This window comes from Chiroxiphia lanceolata, chromosome 5, assembly GCF_009829145.1.
Source record: "Chiroxiphia lanceolata isolate bChiLan1 chromosome 5, bChiLan1.pri, whole genome shotgun sequence".
In the NCBI taxonomy this organism is placed as follows: domain Eukaryota; kingdom Metazoa; phylum Chordata; class Aves; order Passeriformes; family Pipridae; genus Chiroxiphia; species Chiroxiphia lanceolata.
In genome coordinates, this window is record NC_045641.1 from 9,656,246 (window position 1) to 9,680,614 (window position 24,369).

At 36.6% G+C, this 24,369-nt stretch overlaps 1 protein-coding gene and 1 long non-coding RNA gene across 11 annotated transcripts in view; one reads left to right on the top strand and one right to left on the bottom strand.

Moving 5' to 3' along the window:
* Positions 1–24,369, top strand: part of PCLO (piccolo presynaptic cytomatrix protein) — a 337,346-nt gene that overhangs the window by 133,191 nt on the left and 179,786 nt on the right. For all 9 annotated transcript variants that reach the window (XM_032689501.1, XM_032689502.1, XM_032689505.1 and 6 more), the window contains exons 4-5: positions 12,214–13,434; positions 19,026–24,090. In XM_032689501.1, the coding sequence (XP_032545392.1) occupies positions 12,214–13,434; positions 19,026–24,090 (6,286 nt within the window). The remainder of the gene's footprint in view (positions 1–12,213; positions 13,435–19,025; positions 24,091–24,369) is intronic.
* On the bottom strand, positions 1,592–23,126 carry LOC116787684. 2 transcript variants are annotated; one of them, XR_004357385.1, is made up of 5 exons: positions 22,990–23,126; positions 11,943–12,071; positions 7,087–7,172; positions 3,991–4,032; positions 1,592–1,781 (listed from the first exon to the last, which is right to left on the bottom strand). It is a non-coding gene; the product is annotated as an uncharacterized LOC116787684 (long non-coding RNA). The 2 variants fall into 2 exon arrangements; XR_004357386.1 differs by lacking the exon at positions 7,087–7,172.

Consider the following 24,369-nt stretch of genomic DNA (forward strand, 5'->3'; position numbering starts at 1 on the left):
TTATAATCACTAAAGCAGTTCTATCTGTGTTTTGAGACATATGAAAAACTAAGTTTTACAAGGGTAAAGCAAAAAAAAGATTAAGTAATTAATGCAGAATTCCAGGAGATTGGAAATGTTTGGTATTTTTATTTAGAAATAATTATGGATTTTTAATTAAAATTTATTCTGCCTTGAAGAAACAAATATTTAATCATAAAATACAGTTAATATTTTTAAAAGCTCCATTTTGCGGATGGTATAGTTTGAGGTTTTACCCTGACTACAAAACCTGGTCATGAGGTAAGAGCATGTGTCTATTACTTGCATTGCTAGTCCATTGGGAAATGGAGTACTACTACCATAGTTCAACTCAATATTTTGGGGCATTGCCCTTATGTACTTCCAAGCAGCTATGAAAGATTTATTACCACTAATGAGACAGGAAATATAAGTTCCCTCTTTTCACTGGTCTTTTTTTTTTACCCCTTAGAAGTTAAAACCTGTCTTGTCCGCCTATCTTTAATATTTAAATTGAGAGTTAGCAGTACATTGGTTTGGGGCAGACTTATATGAGTTTAGATTATTTGGTATTTTCTTTGCATAATTTTATTATGTCTCCTGAAAGTAAACTCGAGCTTATTGTGCATGATTGCTGGAGTATATAGGATTTATTTGCACTTTTCATTGCACCAAGAAAACATCTGTTTTAAGTCATACTATAGCATCACAGTATGTTATGCTTTTAAACAGATTGCAAGTATGTTTCTATATGAAATATTGAGAAGAATTTTTAATGAATATTGGTCTGAAGTTTTCCAAGAAAAATGTTTTATTTTTAATTCTTTCTCTACATACTTGCCAAATTAGGGAAATAGGCAGCATGCTCCCCTTTTTTGAGTTACAATGTTTGACAAGATTATCTTGCTGACTAAATGGTATTATTCATTTTGAGACATTTCCAATATTTCCTATTGTGTGGCTTCACAAGGGCAGAATTGTAGGCAGGAAACTGCAAGGTCAAAACAATGAGTAGGACATATAAAAAAGATTATTGTTACTTAAAACGTGTCACCACAGTCTTCCCGAGAGATAATCAGGATAAATCTCAAAGGAGGATGAAACCAAGAGACTAAAAACCTTGTTTTTCCCCTTTTACACCTGCACCTTGTGTCTCCCTTTGCTTTTCCCTAGACTTCGGATTGCATTGCCTCAAAGCTTGGGAATTTGCTCTTGTCAGTGAAAATGGCCACACCTAATGATAAAGTGTTACTCTGACCCATATGTTGCAAAAGCAGGCAGTGTTTTTGCGGAAGATGACAGGTGTGACTGTTTCTGTGCTCCTGTGCTCTGCCATCTCTCCACACTGCCCATGGCATGATCTTAAAGCAGGGAGGTCAGTAGGGTTCTCACTTCCTCCTTTAGGGTGTTTAGGAGAGATGTCCATCGGGAAGAGCTCAAGAAGTTGCTGGAGGGTCTGTGGGCTTCTCATCATGTACCATATCGCACAAAGTCATGGCCATTCTGCACAGGTGTAATATCTACTTCCTTTGTTTACTTTTTTATCTCTTTACTGATATGGCAGCTGCCAGTATATCAGCAAATGGTTACATATAAACTTCTTGCTGTATACGTAGCTAATAATGAATATAATTTTCCAAAGCCAGGTGAGAGATTTTCCTTCCCTTTATGCTGGACCTTTTCTTCCCTTTATGCTGGACCTATGATCGCTTCCTTGAGAATAGCATGTTTCCTTCCCATTTTTTGGTCTGCTTGTTTCTTTCCCCTTCATTTTCAGGCACCTAAAGGATTCATATATCAGTCACATGACACTGAAAGCAAACATTATACATAAGTCATTGCTAATAAACTGAAATGATAAAATAAACATAAGTGATGAATCACAGAAGCACAGAATCACAGAACATGCCAAGTTAAAGGGACCCACAAGAATCATCAAGTCCAGCTCTTAGCCTTAGCCCTGCACAGGAGGGCTGCACTCCCCAAGAGTCACATCATGTGCCTGATAGTATCATCTAAACACTTCTTGAGCTCTGTGAGGCTTAGTGCTGTGACCACTTCCCTGAGGAGCCTGTTCCAGTGTCCAGCCACCCTCTGGGTGAAGAACGTTTCCCTAATATGCAACCTTCCTTCAGGTCATTCCCTTGGGTCCTGTCACTGGTCACCACAGAATAGAGATCAATGCCTGCCCCTCTTCTTCCCTTCATGAGGAAGCTGTCGACTGCAATGAGGTCTCCCCTCAACCTTAACCCCTCCAGGCTGAACAGACCAAGTGATCTCAGCCACTCCTCAAACGGCTTCCCCTCAAGGCCCTTCACCATCTTCGTTGCTCTTCTTTGGACATTCTCTAATAGCTTAATATATTTCTTACATTGTGGTGCCCCAAACTGCCACAATACTCAAGGTGAGGCTGCCCCAGTGCAGAGCTGAGTGGGACAATCTCTTCCCTTACCCGTCTGGTGATGCTTTACCTGATGCCACCCCTGGATATGGTTGGCCCTCCTGGCTGCCAGGGCACTGCTGGCTCATATTCAGCTTACCATCAACCAGGACACCCCGGTCCCTTTCCCAGCACTGTCTTCCAGCATCTCATTCCCCTGTCTGTCTGTACATCCAGGGTTGCCCCATCCCAGGTGCACGATCTGGCACTTCCTCTTGTTGCACTTCATACGACTGGTGATTGCCCAGTCCTCGAATTTGTTGAGGTCTCTCTGCAGAGCCTCTCTGCCTTTGAGGAAGTCAGCTCCTCCCAGTTTTGTGTCATCTGCAAGCTTCCTTAGTATCCCTCCCAGTCCTGTGTCGAAGTCATTTATGAAGATGTTGAAGAGCACAGGGCCTGAGATGGAGCCCTGTGAAACCCCACTAGTGACAGGTCACCAGTCTGAAGAAACAGACATGCATACTGTAGTTCTGACTAAAAACATTCAAATAGAAGAGATAAATTGAAAAGAATGGGAGACAGTGGAGGTGTCTTCAAGTATTTAGAGCTTTCAAAAATCAGACCATTTATTTAAGGATCAGATTACAGATCTAGGTCCTTACTTCAGGCTGTTTTTTTAAGAAAGGTTTATCTTTGGAACTTAGTGTAGGCTCTGTGCAAATCTCAAATTCATCCTTGAAGTGAGGTTTGTGTGGAGCACAGTTGGCTGCTCCCTAATCAGCAATAGGTACAGTAATCAGACAACCAGTGGTGTTCATATCTGGAGATAATAACCCATAGCATGAGGAGTGAATTTGAGTAGCCAGGTTCCTAACTTTAGCTCCTCAGTTAGGTATTTAAAATTTAGTTTAGATGACTGTGGATGGAGCTACGAGTAAAAAAAATCACTTTTTAAAAATTCTTTCAGTATTTCAGTCTTCCTCCATAGTATTTCACTTAAAGTCTTGATCAACCTCTTCCATTGATGTGAATTAGCATGCAGATCCCTCTTCATCAATAGGACTATTGATGCATTAATAGATAAAATAGGGACAAAAGAGAGGTGTATTTCAAACTGTCTTACCCCAGATTTTTGTTTTTGCAAAGCATATTTGAACTACACATTAGTTTTAGGATTATCTGATTTGCAAGAGCAAACAAAATGCAAAATGACTTTTCAGAGCAATGATATATATCAGTTGTCTCTGTATTTCTATTGGGAGTGACCAAAATAAAAAAAAAGAATGGTTGAGCTGTTTATAAATATGATTCATTAAGGTTCAGATAAAAAGGTTGTATTTGTAGTTTATAATCAAATATATATTGTGAGATGTGATAAAAAAGTGGATCTTCTTTTTACTACAGAATCTAGTTCCATAGCTAAGCCCTAGTTTTTGAACAAAACCTATTTTCTCTAGACTGTTTGCAAAAGGTCAGCATTGAATACAGAAATGAATAGACCACAAACTCTTCAGGGGATGGTATTGTTTGTTGTTTTAGTGCCATCCATGACACTAGACATTTTGTCAGTTCAGAACAAATAATAGCAATGATGGGGTGGGAATACTCACGTATTCTGCTGACCAGTTGTGTGGAGAATAATGATTCAGCTGCTAGAAGGCAAAGGAAACAGTTATTCTTTGAGATGGCTGTTTTAAAGGATACAAAGGAGCATATTGAGGCTACTAAACATCTACATATAGCCAAGAAGGATTACAGTAGCCTAATATTTTTAAAGCTCAGACTAAACTAGTTTGTAAATTGCCATTTAATAAAAGTGAATGTTTACTACAAAATTATGACTTCAGACTGTAACACAACCTTGGATTTATATGGTCTATATGATCTAAGTGGAAGAACTACAATACTATCAAAGTAAGTTAAGAATAATGAAAATAGAGGTCATATACTGCTGTTAATTCATGCACAACAGCATGGTCATTTGTCCTGTATGAAAGCAAGGTGAAATTGGTTGAATCATCTGATTGGGAATCTCCTTAAAAGAACCTGGGAAAGAGAATGTCACTGTAGCAATTTCACATGACTCTGATTGTCAGATATACACTGAAATATGTTTATAATGTAAATATTATCTTCTTATCCTTCAAGTAAATTCTCTATCCTCAATGACCTTTTTTTGCGTGAAATGAGATACCAAAATAATATTGAAACCATGCTGAGATGGACTTTGTAGATTAGAATACTGCTTAGTATGAAAATTGTATTGTCATTGATGTGTAAGGACAGAAAGCTGATTTTCATGCATATTTTCTTGTAGAAGTCAATATTCAAAAATATCTTAAAGGTTTAAGAAACAAAAGGTTAACCTTTGAATGATACCTATATTCACTTTGTTGTTTTTCCCTTCAGTGGTGTTGGTTTTGCCATGGTAACAGAAGAAGTGGTCACCAGAGGTAGTGAAATGCTTGATGGGAATTTCTCTGTGTAAGAATGAGGAAGGCTTATTTCTTTGTTTTGGGCAACAGCACCCCTACAGCTAAATTTACCAGTACAAAGGAGGACTTTTAATCATCTTGTTATAATTATGCATGAAAAAAAGCAACAAACATATTATAGTGCAGTTAGATGAAGAGTAAAAACAGAGTGATGTTCCCCTTCCTCAATAAAAAAGCAGTTATCTTTCAACAGTTTTGCTTCTTTCACGTCTGTGATGATGTATATATACACTGGTGATACATTTTTGGGCATTGACAACATGATTCTAAGCCTCTAAGGGCCTTCGACAAAATAACTAAAGGAAATTAAAGTATACACAGACACTATATGCATAAAAATCCCATTATCTATTAAATTTAATTGCTAAAATAAAAATTTCCAAACAGAGCAGTTGCTGAAAATACAGAAAATTTGAGCTTTTTCTGAAGGTGTTGAGATGTATCTTGAAGTGAGATAAGGGCATACACATTTAAGAATTGTCATCACTTGAAGTAGGTCATCTTTGTGCTGTCATATTCTGTATTTCATCTGTTCATAATTGAGTGGAATATTCAGCAGTCCCAACGCTATTAAAATTAAGGAGCAGATAATTCCTGACACATGGGTGAAACACCAATTCCTCTGTGCTTTTTTGGTAGTCTGCTGCAGTATTTACAACTCTCTTCCTTTATCAGTCGGTGTGTAAGAAAAAGAGATAGTTGAAAATAACATATTTCATAGTTATGATGGCTTAAAAGTAAAGTTACCAATTAGTGACAATGAGATGCTGAGATAATTTGGTCTTCCTCAATCACATACTGAAAATCTTTATGTGAGAAAAGGTAAAAGATGGTAATTGTTTTTTTGCATTGGTCAGATAACAGTCTCATCATTGCAACTTTACTGAACAAAAAAGGCATTCTTAAGCTAAAAAGGTAATCCCTTTCTCCTTCTGTTGACAAACATCTTTATTCTGCAGGATTTTTTTGCTGTTGCTTGTTATAAGTTGATGCTTTAAACTCACCTGAATCAGTTTTTGAAGATTTCTACAATCTCTCCTTCGTGGCTGAAAGATAGCTTGATGTTTAAAGTCAACTAAATTCTATGAATCTATTTAATGCTAATAGTATAATGCATTCTGCTCATGAGTACTATTATAGAAGTGTCGTTTGTAATACTGGTAGGATTTCATGAATCATTGAGTGACTTTGTTGGCAATCGCATCATATATTGGAATCAAATGTGTTTCTCCGAACCACACTCCCATTGTATCATACTCCAAACTACAAATCACTAATGGCAAGGAAGGTCTTCTAATTTCAAGGCTAAATTTATTCATGGACAATTTATATCCATTTGTTTTGCAGCCATTATGCCTTTCCTCCTGTATAAGTCATACTTGTGGGATTCATTTGCCTAGGTTAAATTAGCTAGATTTTTCTAACCTTTTCTCAAAAAATCAGCCATCTAAGCATTTGTTTACATATTATTCACCACTTGAAATGAAATCTGAAAATAAGTTTAAGTTCCTAACCGACCTTTTAGACAAAATTTATGCATGAATTCAGGAGAATAAGCCTGGAAAAGTGCCTGTGACCTCCTCAGACACTGTATCTATGAAAACCTTTCTGTATTTTTTCTAATTGTGGATACTACAGAGGCTCCACTGTGGCTCCTGTCTCTGCCAAACTGGCTGCTTTTAGTCAGTTATGTCCTGCTTAACATTGTTTGGATAGAGAAAATGTGGGATTTCTGTATTTTATTTTTATTTTTTTTTTCTTCTACCAGATCTACTGTCTGATTTGGTGGTCATGCTCTGTTCCTTAATCTATGTGGCAGTGGTGGTAACTTTTTTATATGCAGATCTAGCAATTTAAATATTTCTCCTAAAGGCAGGAGATCTGAGTACTCAGAATGTGTGGGATTGGAATTTGTTGTTCAAACATCACAAAGAAATACTCAGGCCAGCATGGAACGTACCAGCCAACATTTGCTGTTGCTGTGATGTTATCATACTCTTCTCTGTATTTTTCTTTTGACTTTGTACCTCTTCTTGTCAGTATATTTCTTCTTGAATTCTTTTCCCTGTGACATTCTGTGGTTTTACTTTTTTTTGTTTGTTAGTTAAATTTTCTCGCATCACCTGGCTTTCTCTAAAACATCATATCATATCTTAACAGCCTTTTTCTCAGTAAAACTGAGTTGAGGACTGTCAGCTGTGCTGCACCAACCTAGGCCTTGCATCAGACATCTGAACCTCTGAGCTGGGCGTTTCAAGAGTTCCTTCTCTCCTTTCTGTAACAAGCAGGATGGGGACCTGACAAGAGAAAGCATGACTAACTCTGGTCTTATGCTACAATACATCTCTCCAGGGCAAGAGGATGTGAAAAAAAAATCTTCTGAAGCCTGAAAACATATCCACTTTAAAGTAACCAGAACATAAGAAAAGTAATTGGAATTTAAGCAGGATGTAGGGTAATTTCCCTCTGTAGGAGATGTGTTTTCTCTAGCTGTCACTTTCTTGACTCATCTCTGCTAATTTGATTAATAATTTTGCAGTTGTAGTTCAGTTATTGCGCTGGAATCTAGGTATGCTCAATGTGTAATAATTTTGTTTTTATCTGTAGAATAAATAATGTTATCCAAGAAAATACAAGGCAGTGTTTATGTGATACAGTCTTCCTCCCGTAAACTCACATTACCTTTTAGTATTGGGCCTCTTTCCTAACTTTAAGGATCAGTTCAACTTTCTTGCAAAATATTTTCTAAAACTTTATAAACATGTGAATTGGACTAGCAGAGCTGCAGTTACTGAGAACACTTCTTCTAGTTATTAAATCAAGTGGATGAGTTAGATGTGGGTAAGATGTGGATTGCTCACTTTTTGTGAGCAAAACTGCTTGATTTGGCTTTCTTATTCTGATACACTTTAATGAATACTGTCAGACTATAATCATGCATTTCCACATCCAGTATGATGATTTCTATTCTGTGTGCTCATTTCCTGTTGATATTTGCTTGTGTTCAATCTCACTATTATAAAAATTTGAGATTAAAGCACACAGTGTGTATATCATATATTTAAGTCTGAAGCAATCCTAACTGCATTGTGGATATCTTTTTAATTGTCAGCTCTGTTTTTCTATTATTTTGTTCAGGGGATTACTCATGTCGAATCTCAGAAATATGCTGTACAAGCTTGTGACAGTAAAAACAAAACCCAAATCAAATAAAAATAAATATTTAAGGTAAAACTGTCTTAGAACCTTAGAACACCAGAGATATCTCACTTTTAAAGGTGGGGGGGCTGTTTGTGTATTTGTTTTCTGAAAACATGCTCAAATCTATACCTAATAAAAAACAAGATTGCAAATGTGAGTAACAGGAAAAATATTTTAATGCACTGCTTCTCTCCCATTTTGTTTATGAGGTAGTTAGGGAGACAAAAATGTACTTTTCTCTTCATAAATATATTCAGGTTTTTTTATAATTAGCACATGCTTTCTTATAAAGATTCTGATTTGCAATGTGATTACTATTACAGTGAAATTAGAAAGATATTAATTTTTCAGAGATCTATTTATTAGTGGGTTTTTTTCTATGTTGGTTTCACAATTTTGTTTTATTGAGAGCAGGATGGAGGAAGAATTAGGAAGGGAAAAATATATAATCCAGGAATGACAAAGGAAGAGGTTGGTTGGTATCTAAATGAAATTAAAACATTTGCCTTCTGATGTAACTTAAACATGTTTAATGGAAGAAGCATTTGTTTTCACCTTCACAAATATATGAAGTACTTTGAGTTACTTTCAGTTAGAGAAAAGCTCTTAATTTACCACATAGCATTTCCCAAGAGTGCCAAAGAAGTTTATCAACATACTGAAATACAAAATCCTTGACTGACAGGGAGCTGGAATAGTTGTCCTATTACTTTCAACTTAAAATTATCTAACATTGTGGTATTTAAATAAAAAAGCAAAGGAAGTGAAATGCCAGAGTTCTTGCATGATGACTGAAAAATAGTCATGCACAATGAATGTTAGACGTCTGCCCTTTTCATGATGGCATTCGTTTATTAGGAAACTGAGTGAGGAGAACATTATGACACAGCTACTTTGTCCAGCAATATGAGGTTGTAGGGCTTGCTGAAAACATAGAGAGAGAGCCATGGGTTCAGAGTATTGAAGCACTAGTATCACTTATAGTGCCAATCATAGTGTCTACTGCCAATTCAGGAACCAAAGCATGTGAAGAATTCTGTAAAGAACTAAGAAGATTTATCTGGTGAAGACTGCTGAAAGAAGATGATGCCCATTTCCCAAGTCCTAATAAATTTGGGTTGACAGGCTAACTGAAGAGATTGCCTTAGGAAAAAGCTTGCATTCAGGGCATGAGGTTAACTGAGGAAAAGACAAGTCTAAAACTGAGGCATATGACTTAATGGTGCAAAATTTGATTTTACAGAGAACCATTTTGACAGAGAATCAGGAGCTAGAGGGCTGGTGCTATAAGAAGATTTTTGTAGACTCTTTTGTGATCAAATATCCACATGATTATAAAAAGCTTAGATTAGAATTTGAAACACATAGCTATTTGCCTTCCCTATGTAGCAACACTGAAAAATAAATTGGTAAATATATGGAGATATAGTAAAAGTTCAAGAGAACCACGGCAAGGTTCATTAAATCACTGGATATCTGACAATTCCAGGTTGTTTCACTACCATCATTTTCATCGGTATGGCAGAGAAACCATCACACTTTTTCTCCTCTTGCTAATTGTCATTATTTTCATTTTTAAGAGACTTGTTGTACCATGTGCTCAGTACAGAGCATAGTCCTTGAGCTGAAGAAATTTACTCCAGGAAATAGACACCGAATAGGGACAGTGAGCAAAAGAAACAGTAACTGGGTAACTGTTATGGTTTTAAACCACTTAATACTGTTATTAAAATTGCTAAAGTTACTACAGAAAGTTCAGAGAACTGAGTCTGTGAAGGATTTAAATGAGGGAAAGGGAAGTGACTTGATGAATCTGAGAGGGAGCAAGTGTATGAGCAGTGAGTGGGCTGCAGCTGAGAGGTACTAAATGGGATCTCCATAACCAGCACAGCTAGGAGAAAAACCAAGTGTAGATGTAGAGCCAAATGTAGATAGAAAAGAAACAAACATAAAGCCCCTACAAATTGGGTATGGATATATTACATGGAAATAAAAATAAAATAGGTCAAACAAATGACACTGTGAAAAGAACATGTGCATTTAAAGTATAAAGTATCATGTTCTTTAAGAACATCTATATAACAGTGATCTTTTGAACCATGGATTATTTCATGGCAGAAGAATCACTTCATTATGTTTTTGTGTAATTAAAGATGTTTAAGGGTAGATTCTGAGAAGCTTAATGCATATAAGTACTGTCTTATTCCCATACCCTGTGCTGACAGAGGCTATCCTAGTACAAATAGCAATGGCATTATTTCTGCTTATGTTGTGAAATGAGGATTTTTTCAGGCTGAATGGAAAAGCCAAAATCTGCCCCCTTTTTAGTAGGTTTAAAAGCTTTCAGGTCCTCCAATAAATTAAAAAAAAAATCAATGATAATTATCTAGTCAACTTTGTGTATTGGTCTTCACAAACTTTATGAAAAAAGAATCAAAGCTGTTATGAAATCATATTTTTCCTGTAGTCTATTTATGCTAAATGTTATCTAGTGTATATAGTCAATTGCAGACTCCTAATAATAATATCATGATTCTCTGCTGACAAATTTGTTTCCTTGAGCATTGCTTCTATTTTAAGCTTATGAAAAACAGTACACAACATACTTATGGCTTCCAATATTGTTTTCTGGGAAAAGAGAGGAAACTATAGTAAGAATTCCAGATAAACCCATCTAACAGAAATATCTGCAAGACAACTAACTTATATTTTGGACATTCATTAAAAAAAAAAGTTACTTTTATTTGTATTTCTTAATTAGTGCTTCCCAGACAAACAATGTGTAGTTGGAACAATTTAAGTCCTATGGAGAGGGATAATATTTTCTCGAGGATTATGTTTTAATATTTTTTTCAACAGAAAAATTAAACCTAAATTATATTTAATAGTCTGACACAGAGCCACATTCTGTTTAGAGTTGCAAAAGGTATAGTAACTGTCGGGGGAGACAGCTGATTCAGCCAATAAACTGCATTTATTGAGAAAATAATTCCAGATACTATTAATAAATCATTTTTGTGTCAATTTCTAGGACTCATTAATTTGATCTTTTCTATAAAAATGGAATAATAAATATACAAGGCAATTGTTAAATGACCTGAATTATAACACATGCATTCTTGTGCATTTCTTGTGCCTGAAACAAATAATTTTATATATTAAATAGCCTCTCCTTACTTGCATTTCAATAGAATTAACCCTTATGATCTTTTCTTACTTAATTTTTTATCACTTCATCTGTGATTCTTTGCATCTGTATTTCACTTATTAGCTTAATCAGCTATTTTTTAATCTAAACTTTAATGTTCAGCACACACCTCTTATCCAAGAGTGAAGCTCATTTTGCACTACTGAAGTAGACCTTCATTATCTATTCTAGTATTCACAAGAGTCTGGCCTGTTTTTTTTTTTCCCTTTCCTTTCAGTGCCTTTCTATGTTTGAAGTTTTTTTTGCTATTTTAAAGGAACTAAACACAAAATCCCACTGGAAACAGTCTGATTACTGCTGTCATGTAGTAACTAGGCAACTGGCAACAAGATCTTTTGCACAGATAGAAGCATTTGCCCTTTTTCTGATTTTCTGGGAAGAAGACTAAAAGGAGCCAGTGTGCAGCAGGGATTTAGCAGTAAAGTGAGCAGACAGGTGATCTTCCTTTTGAGTTAGAGCCTCGCTACATTTATACACTGCACTGATATCTATACAAAAAGTCAAGAGGGGAAGGTGATTTCTGAAGAGAAACACAAAGAGCCATGAGTCCCAGTTGGTCCACTTTTACTCACATTTGCAAATTCAGATGAACCTACTGATGGATTATAGAGGCTTTAGAAAACAATAAACGTTAGAAATATATAAGCCAACTTTGTACATAAGGGCATCATTTCTTTAGAAAAATGTCATTGCTGTTAGTTTTTGCAGTGTCTTTTTATACTTGTTCAGCTTGTCTGTCTGGAACCTGACATACTCCATTTCTGTTAGAAAGGTGTTATGGATCTTCCTGCAAGAATAGGAAAGAAAGAAAACTTCTCAGCATACATAGCATTCAGATTAAAAGAATTCAACCATATCAGTTGAAAACACTGTATGATTTTATTGTTACTTTTTCAAATAAGTAACTTCCTAATTTTGTTCTATCACAGGTACAGGAATGGCTGTGCTTAAACTGCCAGACCCAAAGGGCAATGTCAGGACAACTTGGAGATATGGGCAAGGTGCCACTTCCAAAAACAGGCCCTTCACAACCGGTATCCAAACCACCTGCTACTCCTCCAAAACAGCCTATGCCTGCTGTCTCACATTCTCCTCGGAAGACTTCCACACCGCCTACTCCAGCAGCAGCGAAGCCGAAAGAAGAACCAGGCGTTCAGAAGGAAGCTCCAAAACTTCAACAGGGGAGGCTGGAAAAAACATTGTCAGCTGATAAAATCCAACAAGGGATTCAAAAGGAAGATGCAAAACTTAAGCAGGGAAAACTTGTCAAGACACCCTCAGCTGATAAAATCCAGCGTGTTTCTCAGAAGGAAGACCCAAGGATTCAGCAAACAAAGCTGACAAAGACAGCCTCATATGATAAAGTTTTGCATGAAGTTCAGAAGGAGGATGAAAAGCTTCAAGAAGCAAAACTGGCAAAAGCATCCTCAGCTGATAAAATTTTGCATGGAGTTCAGAAGGAAGACATAAAACTTCAAGAGGTAAAACTGGCGAAAGTACCCTCGGCTGACAAAATTTTACAGGGAATTCAGAAAGAAGACCCAAAACTCCAACAGATGAAAATGGCAAAGGCACTGTCAGCTGACAAAATCCAACCTGCAGCTCAGAAGGAAGATGCACAACTTCAGGAAATCAAAATGCCAAAGGCAGTTTCGGTTGATAAAATCCAACATAGGATTCAGAAAGAAGATCCAAAACTTCAACGTGAGAAAATTATGAAAACTTCATCAGTGGAGAAAATCCAAGAGGAAAATCAAAAAGAAGAAACAAAAATTCAGCAAGAGAAACTGTCAAAGACACCTTCAACAGATAAAATTCCTGTAACAGTAAGTTCTGACCAAAAGAAATTGCTAAGCACATTGGAAGAAGATAAAAAAACTGTGCTCCCAGAAACGAGCACACCACATCCAGAGGACAAAAAAGAACAAATTAGAGCTGAGATTAAAGACCATGTTGCTGAACAGAAAGAAGCTGAAGCACCTTATAAGGGACTGCAAGCTAAGGAGCAAGAGGATTTTAAGAAAGAGGATTTGACAACTGGGATTTCACAGACGGTTTTGAAAGCTGAAAAGGCTCAGGAAGAAGAAACTCCTGTTCAAACAACACCTTTGCCAGGAACCGACCACGTGGAAGCAGCACGAGAAAAAATAGTAAGTGGCTTTCTCCCTCCCACCTCCCTTTCTCCCTTGCTACAATTTAGAGTCTGATCCTGACAGAACCTCTCCTGTATGTCTTCTTGCTCTTTACTGTTATTCTCTGTACAAGATGATTCTAAATGATAAAATCAATGACTCACCTGCAGTGAAAGTTTAACCAGCGAGTACTGTGCTCTACATGCACCTTTCAATACTTCTTTCCTGATTTTCAGTCTCTGGCAGTTAAGCATTTGAAACTGAGGCAAAGCTCCTGTTTAATAATTTTTCCAATATTTTGGATTTATTTGTCTTGATTTTTAAACTCTCCAGACTTTGAGGATCAGTTGTTGAAATTTGTTGTTAAAGTTGTTAAAGGGTTTTTATATCAGCACCACAAATTAGGGGCTATGTTATGAATTAGGGGATTATGTTATGAAAATAGCATGTTATGAAAATAGGAGTAGATTTAGGAAAGCGTTTAACCTTTGTCAGAATTATATGTTCAAATAAACCCAGTCAAAAAGGTAGGGTTTTTTTAATTTATTTTGTTTTGTTTTATTTTTTTTCTGATGGTAACCAAGACATTATTATCCTAATTTTTCACTAAAAAAATGAAAAAAAACGAAAAAGGCAGCAACACCCTGTGGTGGTTTTTTAAGTGACCTTAAACACTCATTCATGACATGCCCCAACAAGTCCCTAAAGGCATGAAGATACTGAAGTTCTGATTTAGAACAATCGATAGAATGGTTCTTGGAAAATCATAGAGTCATAGAATAGTTTGGGATGGAAGGGACCTTAAATATCATCTCATTCCAACCCCCCCTGCCATGGACAGGGACACCTTCCACTAGACCAGGTTGCTCAGAGCCCAATCCAACCTGACCTTAAACCCTTCCAGGGATGGGGCATCCATAACATCTCTGGGAAACCTGTGCCAGTGATTCACCATCCTCACAATAAAAAATTTCTTCTTAATATCTAATCCAAATATACTCTCCTTCAGATTGAAGCCATTTCCCCTTATCCTGTCCTTACAAGCTCTTGTAAATATTCTCACTTTGTTGTTTTTGTAGGCTCCCTTCAGGAACTGGGACAATCACAGATATCACTTGTATTTAGAGATCTGACATGCTTTGGAAAAAAAAAAAAAGTACCTTTAATATTGAAACATTTTAAAATATTTGAATCTTTAAGTGTGATTTAAGGAATTATGGATCCATTATTTTTCTTCAAACCGTTTTTTTCAATAATATTTTAAAATGTAATTTCTTCAAAATTTTTTTTAAAGACTAAGCTGACTGCTCATGATTTGCAGGTATTTTTCCTGAGAAATCATCTTGTAATATTGAGATGTTCAGTAGCAGTTAGCTGTTCGAACAAGGATGCCTGGAAATCTTAGAGGTTTTTCACGTGTTGTTTGTCACTATCAAACAGCCATCTCGGAACTCACAAATTAACACAGAAGTAGTTCAGCAGATCTACATGAGCACATTGCCATGGTGTCAACTGGACATATATTTACAACAGATCAGCTGAATTATATATGTCACCTTATTACTACCTTCTTATGTTTACTGAGGAATGATCATGTGCTTCGGTTCAGTAACTGGGTAAATATTAATATATTGTTAACAGGGGTCATTACCCTGACACATGATATTAATGACAAAACACAGCCCAGAGAGATAGAAAAAGGAGGAAAAAGCTTGTCTATAAGCAGTTTTCTGGATACAAATAAAATTTTTCATTTTGAAAATATAAAATTGAAATCCAGATTAAATAGTCTAGTCAACCAAAGTCTTTTTTTTCTGCTTTGTGAAACTTTTTTTTGATAATGTATATATCTTTATTTCTTGTATAAACAGAATGACCTTTTAAAAATCATGAGTTCCTTTGCAAAATAATATTTCTGTTTTCTGCAACAGAATATAATTATGCAAACTATAAATATTTTTTTAAAAATATTTTTTCTTTTAGTCATAGTTTTATTTTAATAGAGTTTTGATTTGATTTGATAACCAATGATTTTTTTATAGAATTATAAAGGTTGAAAGACCTCTAAGATCATGAAGTCCAACCTTCACTACTAAACCATGTTCCTAAGTCCCACACCTAGATGGTTTTTTGAACACATTAAGCACTAAGTTTTATATTTTCAAATAATAGTAAAAGTAAAGAGTAATGTTAAATAATATTTCTAAAGCAAAAGTAAAGTGTATTGACACTGACACTGTAGAAAAACCACTAGAACAGCACAAATACATTTGACATTAGGTCATTTTTGTCATTAGTTAGAGAGGTTGCCTTTGCTGTATTTAAAGTCCCATCCAGGCTGCAGGTTTTATAAGTCTTCTTCTTCCTCATGTCTTAAGAAGATCCTCCCATCGCTGTCTGTGTTAGAGCTAAATTTGTTCAGTATTAAAAACTCACACTAGGCAAACTTTCAGAGTAAATGCCATTCAAATACTCAGAAAAGCCCAGTAATTCAACATGTATCAAACTACTTCCTACTTTACATGAAAAAAGTAGATTTTTTTTCTTATTGATTAGAATGTATTTTTCATTCTCAAGAATAGTGGCATATATATATACGATCCTTAGCAATATTATTTCTGCAATATTTTGCTTTTCATCTAAAAATCTTGTACTTATGGTATGTTTACAAGTTTAACAATTATGCTACCTTTGTGTATGTGATGGCTAATCCTGTAGAAAGTAAATTACCAGTCATTTAAGCATAGATGTAGCTAGTGGCAATATCCTAGTTCTCAGATTACAAGAAATAGAGGAAAAAACCACCAAAGACCAAATATTATTTATTGTAAGTCACATGCATATTGATCTCGAAACATGATGTGCAGGATAATTTTTGCATGACATTTCATAGGACAAACAATGATCTATAGAAAAATTATAGAAAATATATTCGTATTTTGGTAGCCTTAAAAAGAAAGTTCGATTTTTCTCATCACATTTATTTCTAGTGATAAAAGAAGTCTGTCCTTATTGTAGACCTTTTTCTCCTTCTTACTGTACAAATTGCAGACTTTCCCATATTCATTTTCCTGTTTCTCATAGCAGTCATGTTATGGCATACACTGAGGTTCAACACTAAGGTGGGCAACAGCAATATTCATTACCATCTCCTCTGAAGTTGTTCCTTGACCAGCTGGTATCTATCTTTTTCTGTGCTCAACTGTTTAGTTGACACCTTCTGGCTGTGCTTTACCAGGGACTGTATCATTTCATCTCCCTGTGGAGAACCAAGACCTGAGAGGCTCACTTTCACTAGATGGATGCATTCTGTCCATCAACTCCTAGGAGAGCTTCTGGGCTTGAACAATGTTTGTGTTTTTCAGTAGCTCATCTAAATTGATCACAGTAGGTTTTGGTGGTTATGTCTTTATAAGTATTAACTTAGGGGTCATAAAAGAAAAAATAGCAATCAGGTGTCATAGGTGAAATTTCAGTGATATTTATAGAGGTAAAAAATTCCTTGGTTTTAATGACATATTTAATGATGTATTTTTTAAACACAGTCCAATAAATTCCCCTTAAACACTTTCTTCTTTAACAAAGGTAACAAAAATGTAAATATAGCATACAAACCCTGAATTTTTACTATACTTGATTACTGGCTTTTTGTAAAGACTATACATAGTCCTGTCCTTAAGGGCTGGAGCATATTCATTTTTCAGAATAGTGAGCGCTAAAGTGTTCAAATGATGATGATTCCCAAAGTTGTTTTGAATACTATAGGTTCTCCATATTTATGTATTAATCACAGCCTTATCATTCAGGAAACCCTTAGAAATATTTGTTTTCGCAGTGGATTTTTAATTACAATAGATTTTACTATGATATCAGATAATTGGGTTTACAGTATTGGGTACAATGATGGGAAGAACAGATGTAGTTTATGTTCATTGTAATATCTGATTTTGCAAAGCATATAATAAATTACTTCTTTGAAATGATGATTATTTAATAAGATACTAACTAGTATATTACTGTAATATTAATATTAGTGTTTTAGGGTTATGTCTAAAAGCAAGAACAGGTACCTTAAATGCAAATGAAATAGTGTAAAAACCTGACTGGTTTTTAAAAATAAAATAATTGACAGTAACTAATATTTAATATTTTGGCAGTAAATGTAATTTTAGGGTGAGTAAACATTTGGAAATAGTTGTAATTGATAGCAACTTAACATGGGTGTAAATGTAACTTTAAATTATAACTAACATTCATGATAATTTTCTTATTTATTTATTCCACAGTATTATTTTTAAATTATTTTTCAATTAAGAGTATTGCCAAGGAAGCTGATAAATTAAAGCTTTTAATAAATAGTTTGCTGTACTTCAGAAATCATTGAGTCAGATTAACACAGCTAACAAATACTACCTACTTGTATTATTGAGAGCCATAACTGATATAAAAATTACATCATATTACTGAAAGAAGGAGAAGTGGGATGCTTGTTCTCAAATAGGTAGTGGAGATGGAGACATTCATAATATTGTCAGCTAAGAGGGCAGCTAAGATGATCTGTATTTTGGAGAGTGAGCTGTTTTGTTAACTGAATGATGAGGTACCTTCACTAAGAGCATTTCACTGCTGAGAGAAGCAGGAGGGAAATTGGTGCAGAAATACTTGCTGTAGGATATTTTTAGTATTGTTATTTAAAGGAGATAGAGGTGGTTGTCAGTCAGAATGGTGTAGAAGGATCTGGAAGCGAGGATGAATAAGAGTGTTTAATTAGTGATGGGAAAGAAAATATTGGTTCTGATGCTCAGTTAGGTGTACCTGCCTTGTTTGCCTCCTTTGACCAATAGCTGGCCCTCCTGCTTTCTTCCCTGCAATTACACTTCCCTACTAGCAGCTTACCTCTGCAATTTACTGAGAAACTTCTTTTTTATGAGGTACTCAGAAAATATTTGTACAGTGCCCAATTATATATATCTGTGGGGACATTCCAAATTGTGTTAAATCATGCTTCAATACTCTATGTATTCTGTTGCGTGTTACAATGTGTAATACTTCAATAAACAAAATTGAGTTTTGGGTCCAAAATATGAGAAGACTGATGTAGTGCTACAAAATCACAAAAGATTAAATGGGCAAAAAAAGGAGCAGAGACCAGAAATTCTGCGGACATTTGTCAAGCCATATTGCTTTGTATCTAGAACCATGTAGACAGCTTTGAAGCATAGTAATTACAATCTTCATATAAATTAACCCCCGAACAACTTGTCCCAGGGATATGTGAACAAATGACAGATTATCACTAGTAAACGTTATGAAAAAATTAATTACAGTAACTTTTTATATTGAAAAATAGATGATCATCTTGTAAACAGTAAAATCAGTGACCAGCATGGACAGCCATGTAAAGTTTAGTTAGATTCAATGCAAAAAATAAAAATTTGAGGAACTTTTTGTATTATTTTAACAGCTTTGAATAATGAAATTAGTATTCAGTCTTCAACTGAGACATTAAGTCAACCTTTAGGAAAAAGAATCACATATATTTAATTGCCAGGAGACATTAAGAATTTATATATAAGTATATACATACGCGTATGTATTTATTTTTTTAGGAAAAGGAGGATGAAAAATCAGACACATCAAGCTCTCAGCAACAGAAAAGTCCACAAGGTCTGAGTGACACCGGGTATTCTTCTGACGGGATATCAAGTTCACTTGGTGAAATTCCAAGTCTTATCCCCACTGATGAAAAGGATTTACTCAGAGAAACTAATAAAAAAGACACTATTTCTCAAGAAAGTCCACCAAGCCCCTCAGATCTAGCTAAACTAGAAAGTACTGTACTGTCAATTTTGGAAGCTCAGGCAAGTACTCTTTCTGATGAAAAATCTGTAAAAAGCAAAGATCTTTCTGAGACATATGGTGAACAGACAAAAGATCAACATAAAGCAAAGCCTTTGCCAGTCACTCCAGAATCTTACAGTTCAGAGGAGGAAGACTTAGAAGCTATTAAAGAAGGTGAAGGAACCATTGTAGAAGAGGGCAAAGGAAGTGCTTCCTCCCAGGCAGACTACAAAGAAGCACATGAAGGAGACGACGTATCAGCAAGAAGACAACGCTATGATTCAGTGGAAGACAGCAGTGAGAGTGAAAACTCACCTGTCCCAAGGAGAAAAAGAAGAACTAGTGTTGGTTCTTCAAGCAGTGATGAGTACAAACGAGATGACAGCCAGGGATCAGGTGATGAGGAAGACTTCATTAGAAAACAGATTATGGAGATGAGTGCTGATGAAGACGCTTCAGGTTCTGAAGATGATGAGTTCATTAGAAATCAACTCAAAGAGATCAGTGCAACTGAAAGCCAAAAGAAAGAAGAAGTGAAAAGCAAAGCCAAAGGAACAGCTGGGAAACACAGAAGAATGGCACGGAAAAGTAGTGCAGGCTATGATGAGGATGCAGGAAGAAGACATTCGTGGCACGATGACGATGATGAGACTTTTGATGAAAGCCCAGAGCCAAAATACAGGGAAAGTAAAAGTCAAGACAGTGAAGAACTTGCAATAACTGGAGGAGGAGGCCTTCGACGTTTCAAAACAATAGAATTAAATAGTACAGTAGCAAACAAATATTCTGAAGTAACTGAACAACAGAAAAGTATTTTATATTTTGATGAAGAGCCTGAGCTAGAGATGGAGAGTCTTACAGATTCACCAGAAGATAGATCTAGAGGAGAAGGATCTTCTAGTTTACATGCTTCTAGTTTCACACCAGGTACATCTCCTACTTCAGTGTCATCACTTGATGAAGATAGTGACAGCAGTCCTAGTCACAAAAAACTGGGAGGTGAGAGCAAACAACAGCGCAAAGCCAGACATCGAACACATGGTCCTCTTCTTCCAACTATTGAAGACTCTTCAGAAGAAGAAGAACTACGGGAAGAGGAAGAACTTTTAAAGGAACAAGAGAAACAGCGTGAATTAGAACAGCAACAAAGAAAAAGTTCTAGCAAAAAATCTAAAAAGGACAAGGATGAACTAAGAGCCCAGAGAAGAAGAGAACGTCCAAAGACTCCACCAAGTAATCTTTCTCCCATTGAAGATGCATCTCCAACAGAAGAATTACGCCAGGCAGCAGAAATGGAAGAACTGCACAGATCTTCCTGTTCTGAATATTCACCCAGTATTGAGTCAGATCCTGAAGGATTTGAAATCAGCCCAGAAAAAATAATAGAAGTACAAAAAGTTTACAAATTGCCTACTGCTGTCTCTCTATACTCGCCAACAGATGAACAACCAGTTGGACTCCCAAAAGAAGAAAGTGGTCAAAAGACATTGAAAAGTGCTGAAGAGGTATATGAGGAGATGATGCATAAGTCCAAATCATTTCAAATTGCAAATGAAAAAGATGAAATATTTGAAAAAGAATCTTTATATGGTGGAATGCTTATAGAGGATTATATTTATGAATCTTTAGTAGAGGATACTTACAATGGAAGTATTGATACTAATCTTGTCATGAGACAAGATGAGAGCAGTGAATATATGCAACAGAGAGGAAAAGAGAAAAAACCAAGAGCTTCAGAACAGGTCTATGATGAACCACAAAAAGTTACTGATCTAGAGAAAGACTACTATAATGTTGAGACTTTACATACTATTGTGCCTCAAGAAGATATTGTTTCTAGTTCTTACATTATTCCAGAAAGTCATGAAATAGTTGTATTAGACAGCACAGTAACTTCTACCGCCGAGGAAAAGCACTTGTTAGATGCAGAAGCTGCTTATGAAGAGCTTATGAAAAGACAGAAAATGCAGCTAACCCCTGGCTCCAGTCCAACACAACCAACTTCAGATTTCATTCCCACATCTGATACAAAGGTATCTGGTGTTGGAGAGATAGTGGATAGTACATCTTTAACATCAAGCACTACTTCAGCAATCTCAGATATATCACCTGTCAGTAGCACAACACTTTCTATTCCAGATGTTAAAATAACACAGCATTTTACAGCAGAGGAAATTGAAGATGAATACTTAACAGATTATGCCAGAGAAATTCAAGAAATAATTTCTCATGAAACATCAATATTGACATATTCTGAGACATCTGAAGTTGCTGCATCAGTTTTACCTTCTGATACAGCTTCCTTAACATCATCTACATCTTCAGTTTGTACCACAGATAGTTCATCACCTATAGATAGTGCAACCACAGGTTTTATAGGTACAGCAGATGCTGTAAGTAAACCAGCAGATGCTGAGGGTATCAGTACAATAACCCAGGTTCCCCTAACATCTGCAAAAGAGTACTCTGAAGTGAGCATGCCTTATGAATCTATTGATGGAGCCACTAAAAAGCCTTCCATAACATCAGATAAGGAGAGTGTGGATCAAGCTGCAGTTTGTTTGCCTGAAACTACACCTTCAGTAGTGACAACTACAGTTACAAAACCCAAGGAATATGTGGCTGATACTGTTTCCTTTGATACCTCCAAAGCAGAAAAGGAAACAGCTAGAAAAATGAAAAGTACAATAGAGGCTGGCAGTGTCAAAATTCATCATGAAGAACCACACAAAGAATTAGGTGTTGATATGGCAAGGATTGATTTGACTAGTGTTACATCTGAGCAACCACCTATATGTATAGCATCATTACCAGTTACAGAACCTGCATCAGAAACATCTTCTGTACCCACTCCCAGTGTTGTAAGTAAGACCATCATGGTCTCTGTGCCTTCCTCAGCTCCTGCTGTTTCAGCCAAAGTATTCTCTCTTTTTAGAAGCTCTTCTTTGGATTCTCCTGCACAACCTTCTCCACCCCCACCTCCTCCTTCTCTACCACCACCACCACCTCCACCACCATTACCACCTCCACCTATTTTACCCAAGCCAGCCATTTATCCCAAAAAGAAGTCACAGATTAAGACTACGGCAGCAACAGTTCCCACAGTGGTCCCTTCAGTCACAACTGTTCCAGCACTAGAGTCCACAGCTGTATTAAAGAATCATGTGGTACCTATCACAAAAACATACACTCCAACACCACCTCCTGTACCACCTAAACCATCTTCCATCCCAGCAGGACTTGTTTTCAGTCACAGGCCCACTGAAGTAACTAAACCTCCAATTGCTCCTAAACCAGCAGTACCTCCACTCCCAATAGCTGTTCATAAGCCAGCAGAAACACAGCCCAAACCAGTAAGTTTGTCATTGACTTCAAGTATGACTCTGAATTTGGTCTCCACAGCTGAGTACAAAATACCATCACCCACTTCCCCTTTGTCTCCACACTCTAACAAATCTTCACCAAGATTGGCAAAACCCTCACAGGAAACATATGTTGTCATCACATTGCCATCAGAGCCTGGAACTCCCACAGAAGCTATAACTAGTCAGGCTGTTACCAGCTGGCCTTTAGAAGCACCTTCTAAAGAACAGATTCCCCAGCCTATGCAACCAGTTTTTACTTCACCCATGAAAACTATGGAAATTCAAAGTACGGCAGGTCAGAGTATGTATATTTCAGGTGCTTTGCAAGCTATTCCTGTGACAACACAATCGGCTTTTGAAAAAATACCTGGTTCAAAACCAGAAGTAGTAACCACAGAGGTAACCAAGACCACAGTGTCTGTGGTTAAGGGTCCAGTGCCTGGTTATGGTTTTGGTAGTGTTGCTATTACTATACCTCCAGAACCACTACATATAGTAGATCAACCCAGATATAGAGAGAACGGAAGATTCCATCCTTTGGGTGATGTCATAGATCTTCGCACTTTAACTAAGATGGACGTTGAAATGAGAGACAGCTGTATGGATCTGTCTGCTGTTTCCATGGACGTGAGAAGGCAAATGCCAGTGAGTGACACGGGTGGGCGCCCAGTAAGTACTGTCCAGCCATCCATAATAAACCTAAGCACTGCATGTGTTGCTGATCCTTCCCTGTCTGTAGTCACTGGGACAGTAACAGTAGTGACCTGCACTGCCACTGTGAGCTACACCACCAGTACAGACAGCCTTGTGGATCTGGGACATGCAATGACAATACCGCTCCAGCTGACAACATCAAAACATTTTGAGCCTCCATACAGAGTAACAAGCAGCCAGGCTTTCTCTGCAGGTAGAGATGAAGTGCCAATAAATTTATCCCTAGGTACTTCAACACAGGCAATGACGTGGGCTACTACAAAGCCTGTTACTGTACCACCTGTTGGCGTTACAAATGGTTGGACTGATCTCTCCAGTTCTCAGGAGCCAGCAGACAGTGGAGCAGTTGACCTTAGCACTACAAAATCCCACAGAACAGTAGTAACAATGGATGACACTACTTCAGGTATCATAACAACAGTAATAGAAGATGATGAAAAGCCTGTAGATCTGACTGCAGGGAGAAGAACTGTCTGCTGTGATATGGTTTATAAATTGCCATTTAGGAGCTGTGCAGCACAGCAGCCACCTACTACACTTCCTGAAGATCGCTTTGGCTACAGAGATGACCATTATCAGTATGATCGTTCAGGGTCATATGGCTACCGAGGAATGGGAGGTATGAAACCATCTATGTCTGACACAAATTTATCAGAAGCTGGACTGTTTGCATATAAAAGCAAGAATAGCTTTGATTATCGAGTTGGGGCAACTGATACAGCAGTAGATCTTACTTCTGGAAGAGTAACTACAGGTCAGTATGACACAGCAGCAGATCTTTCTTTGAAATATAATTTTGATGTTCCTCACCTCATTTCAGGATAATTTTTTTATTGTTTTTCCCCTCCTTCTGTTGTTTTGTTTTCTTTTGGACAGTGTGACAAATTATGCTGGATTACACGTGTTTTTCATTTCTTCATTTTACATATGTGTTTGCACAGAGGTGCCTGCATGTGCCTGCATGTTCAGAAATGCTGTTTCCTTCACATCTAAAGTAGATCATTAACCTGAAGATTTGCATGCAGTTTCCCCT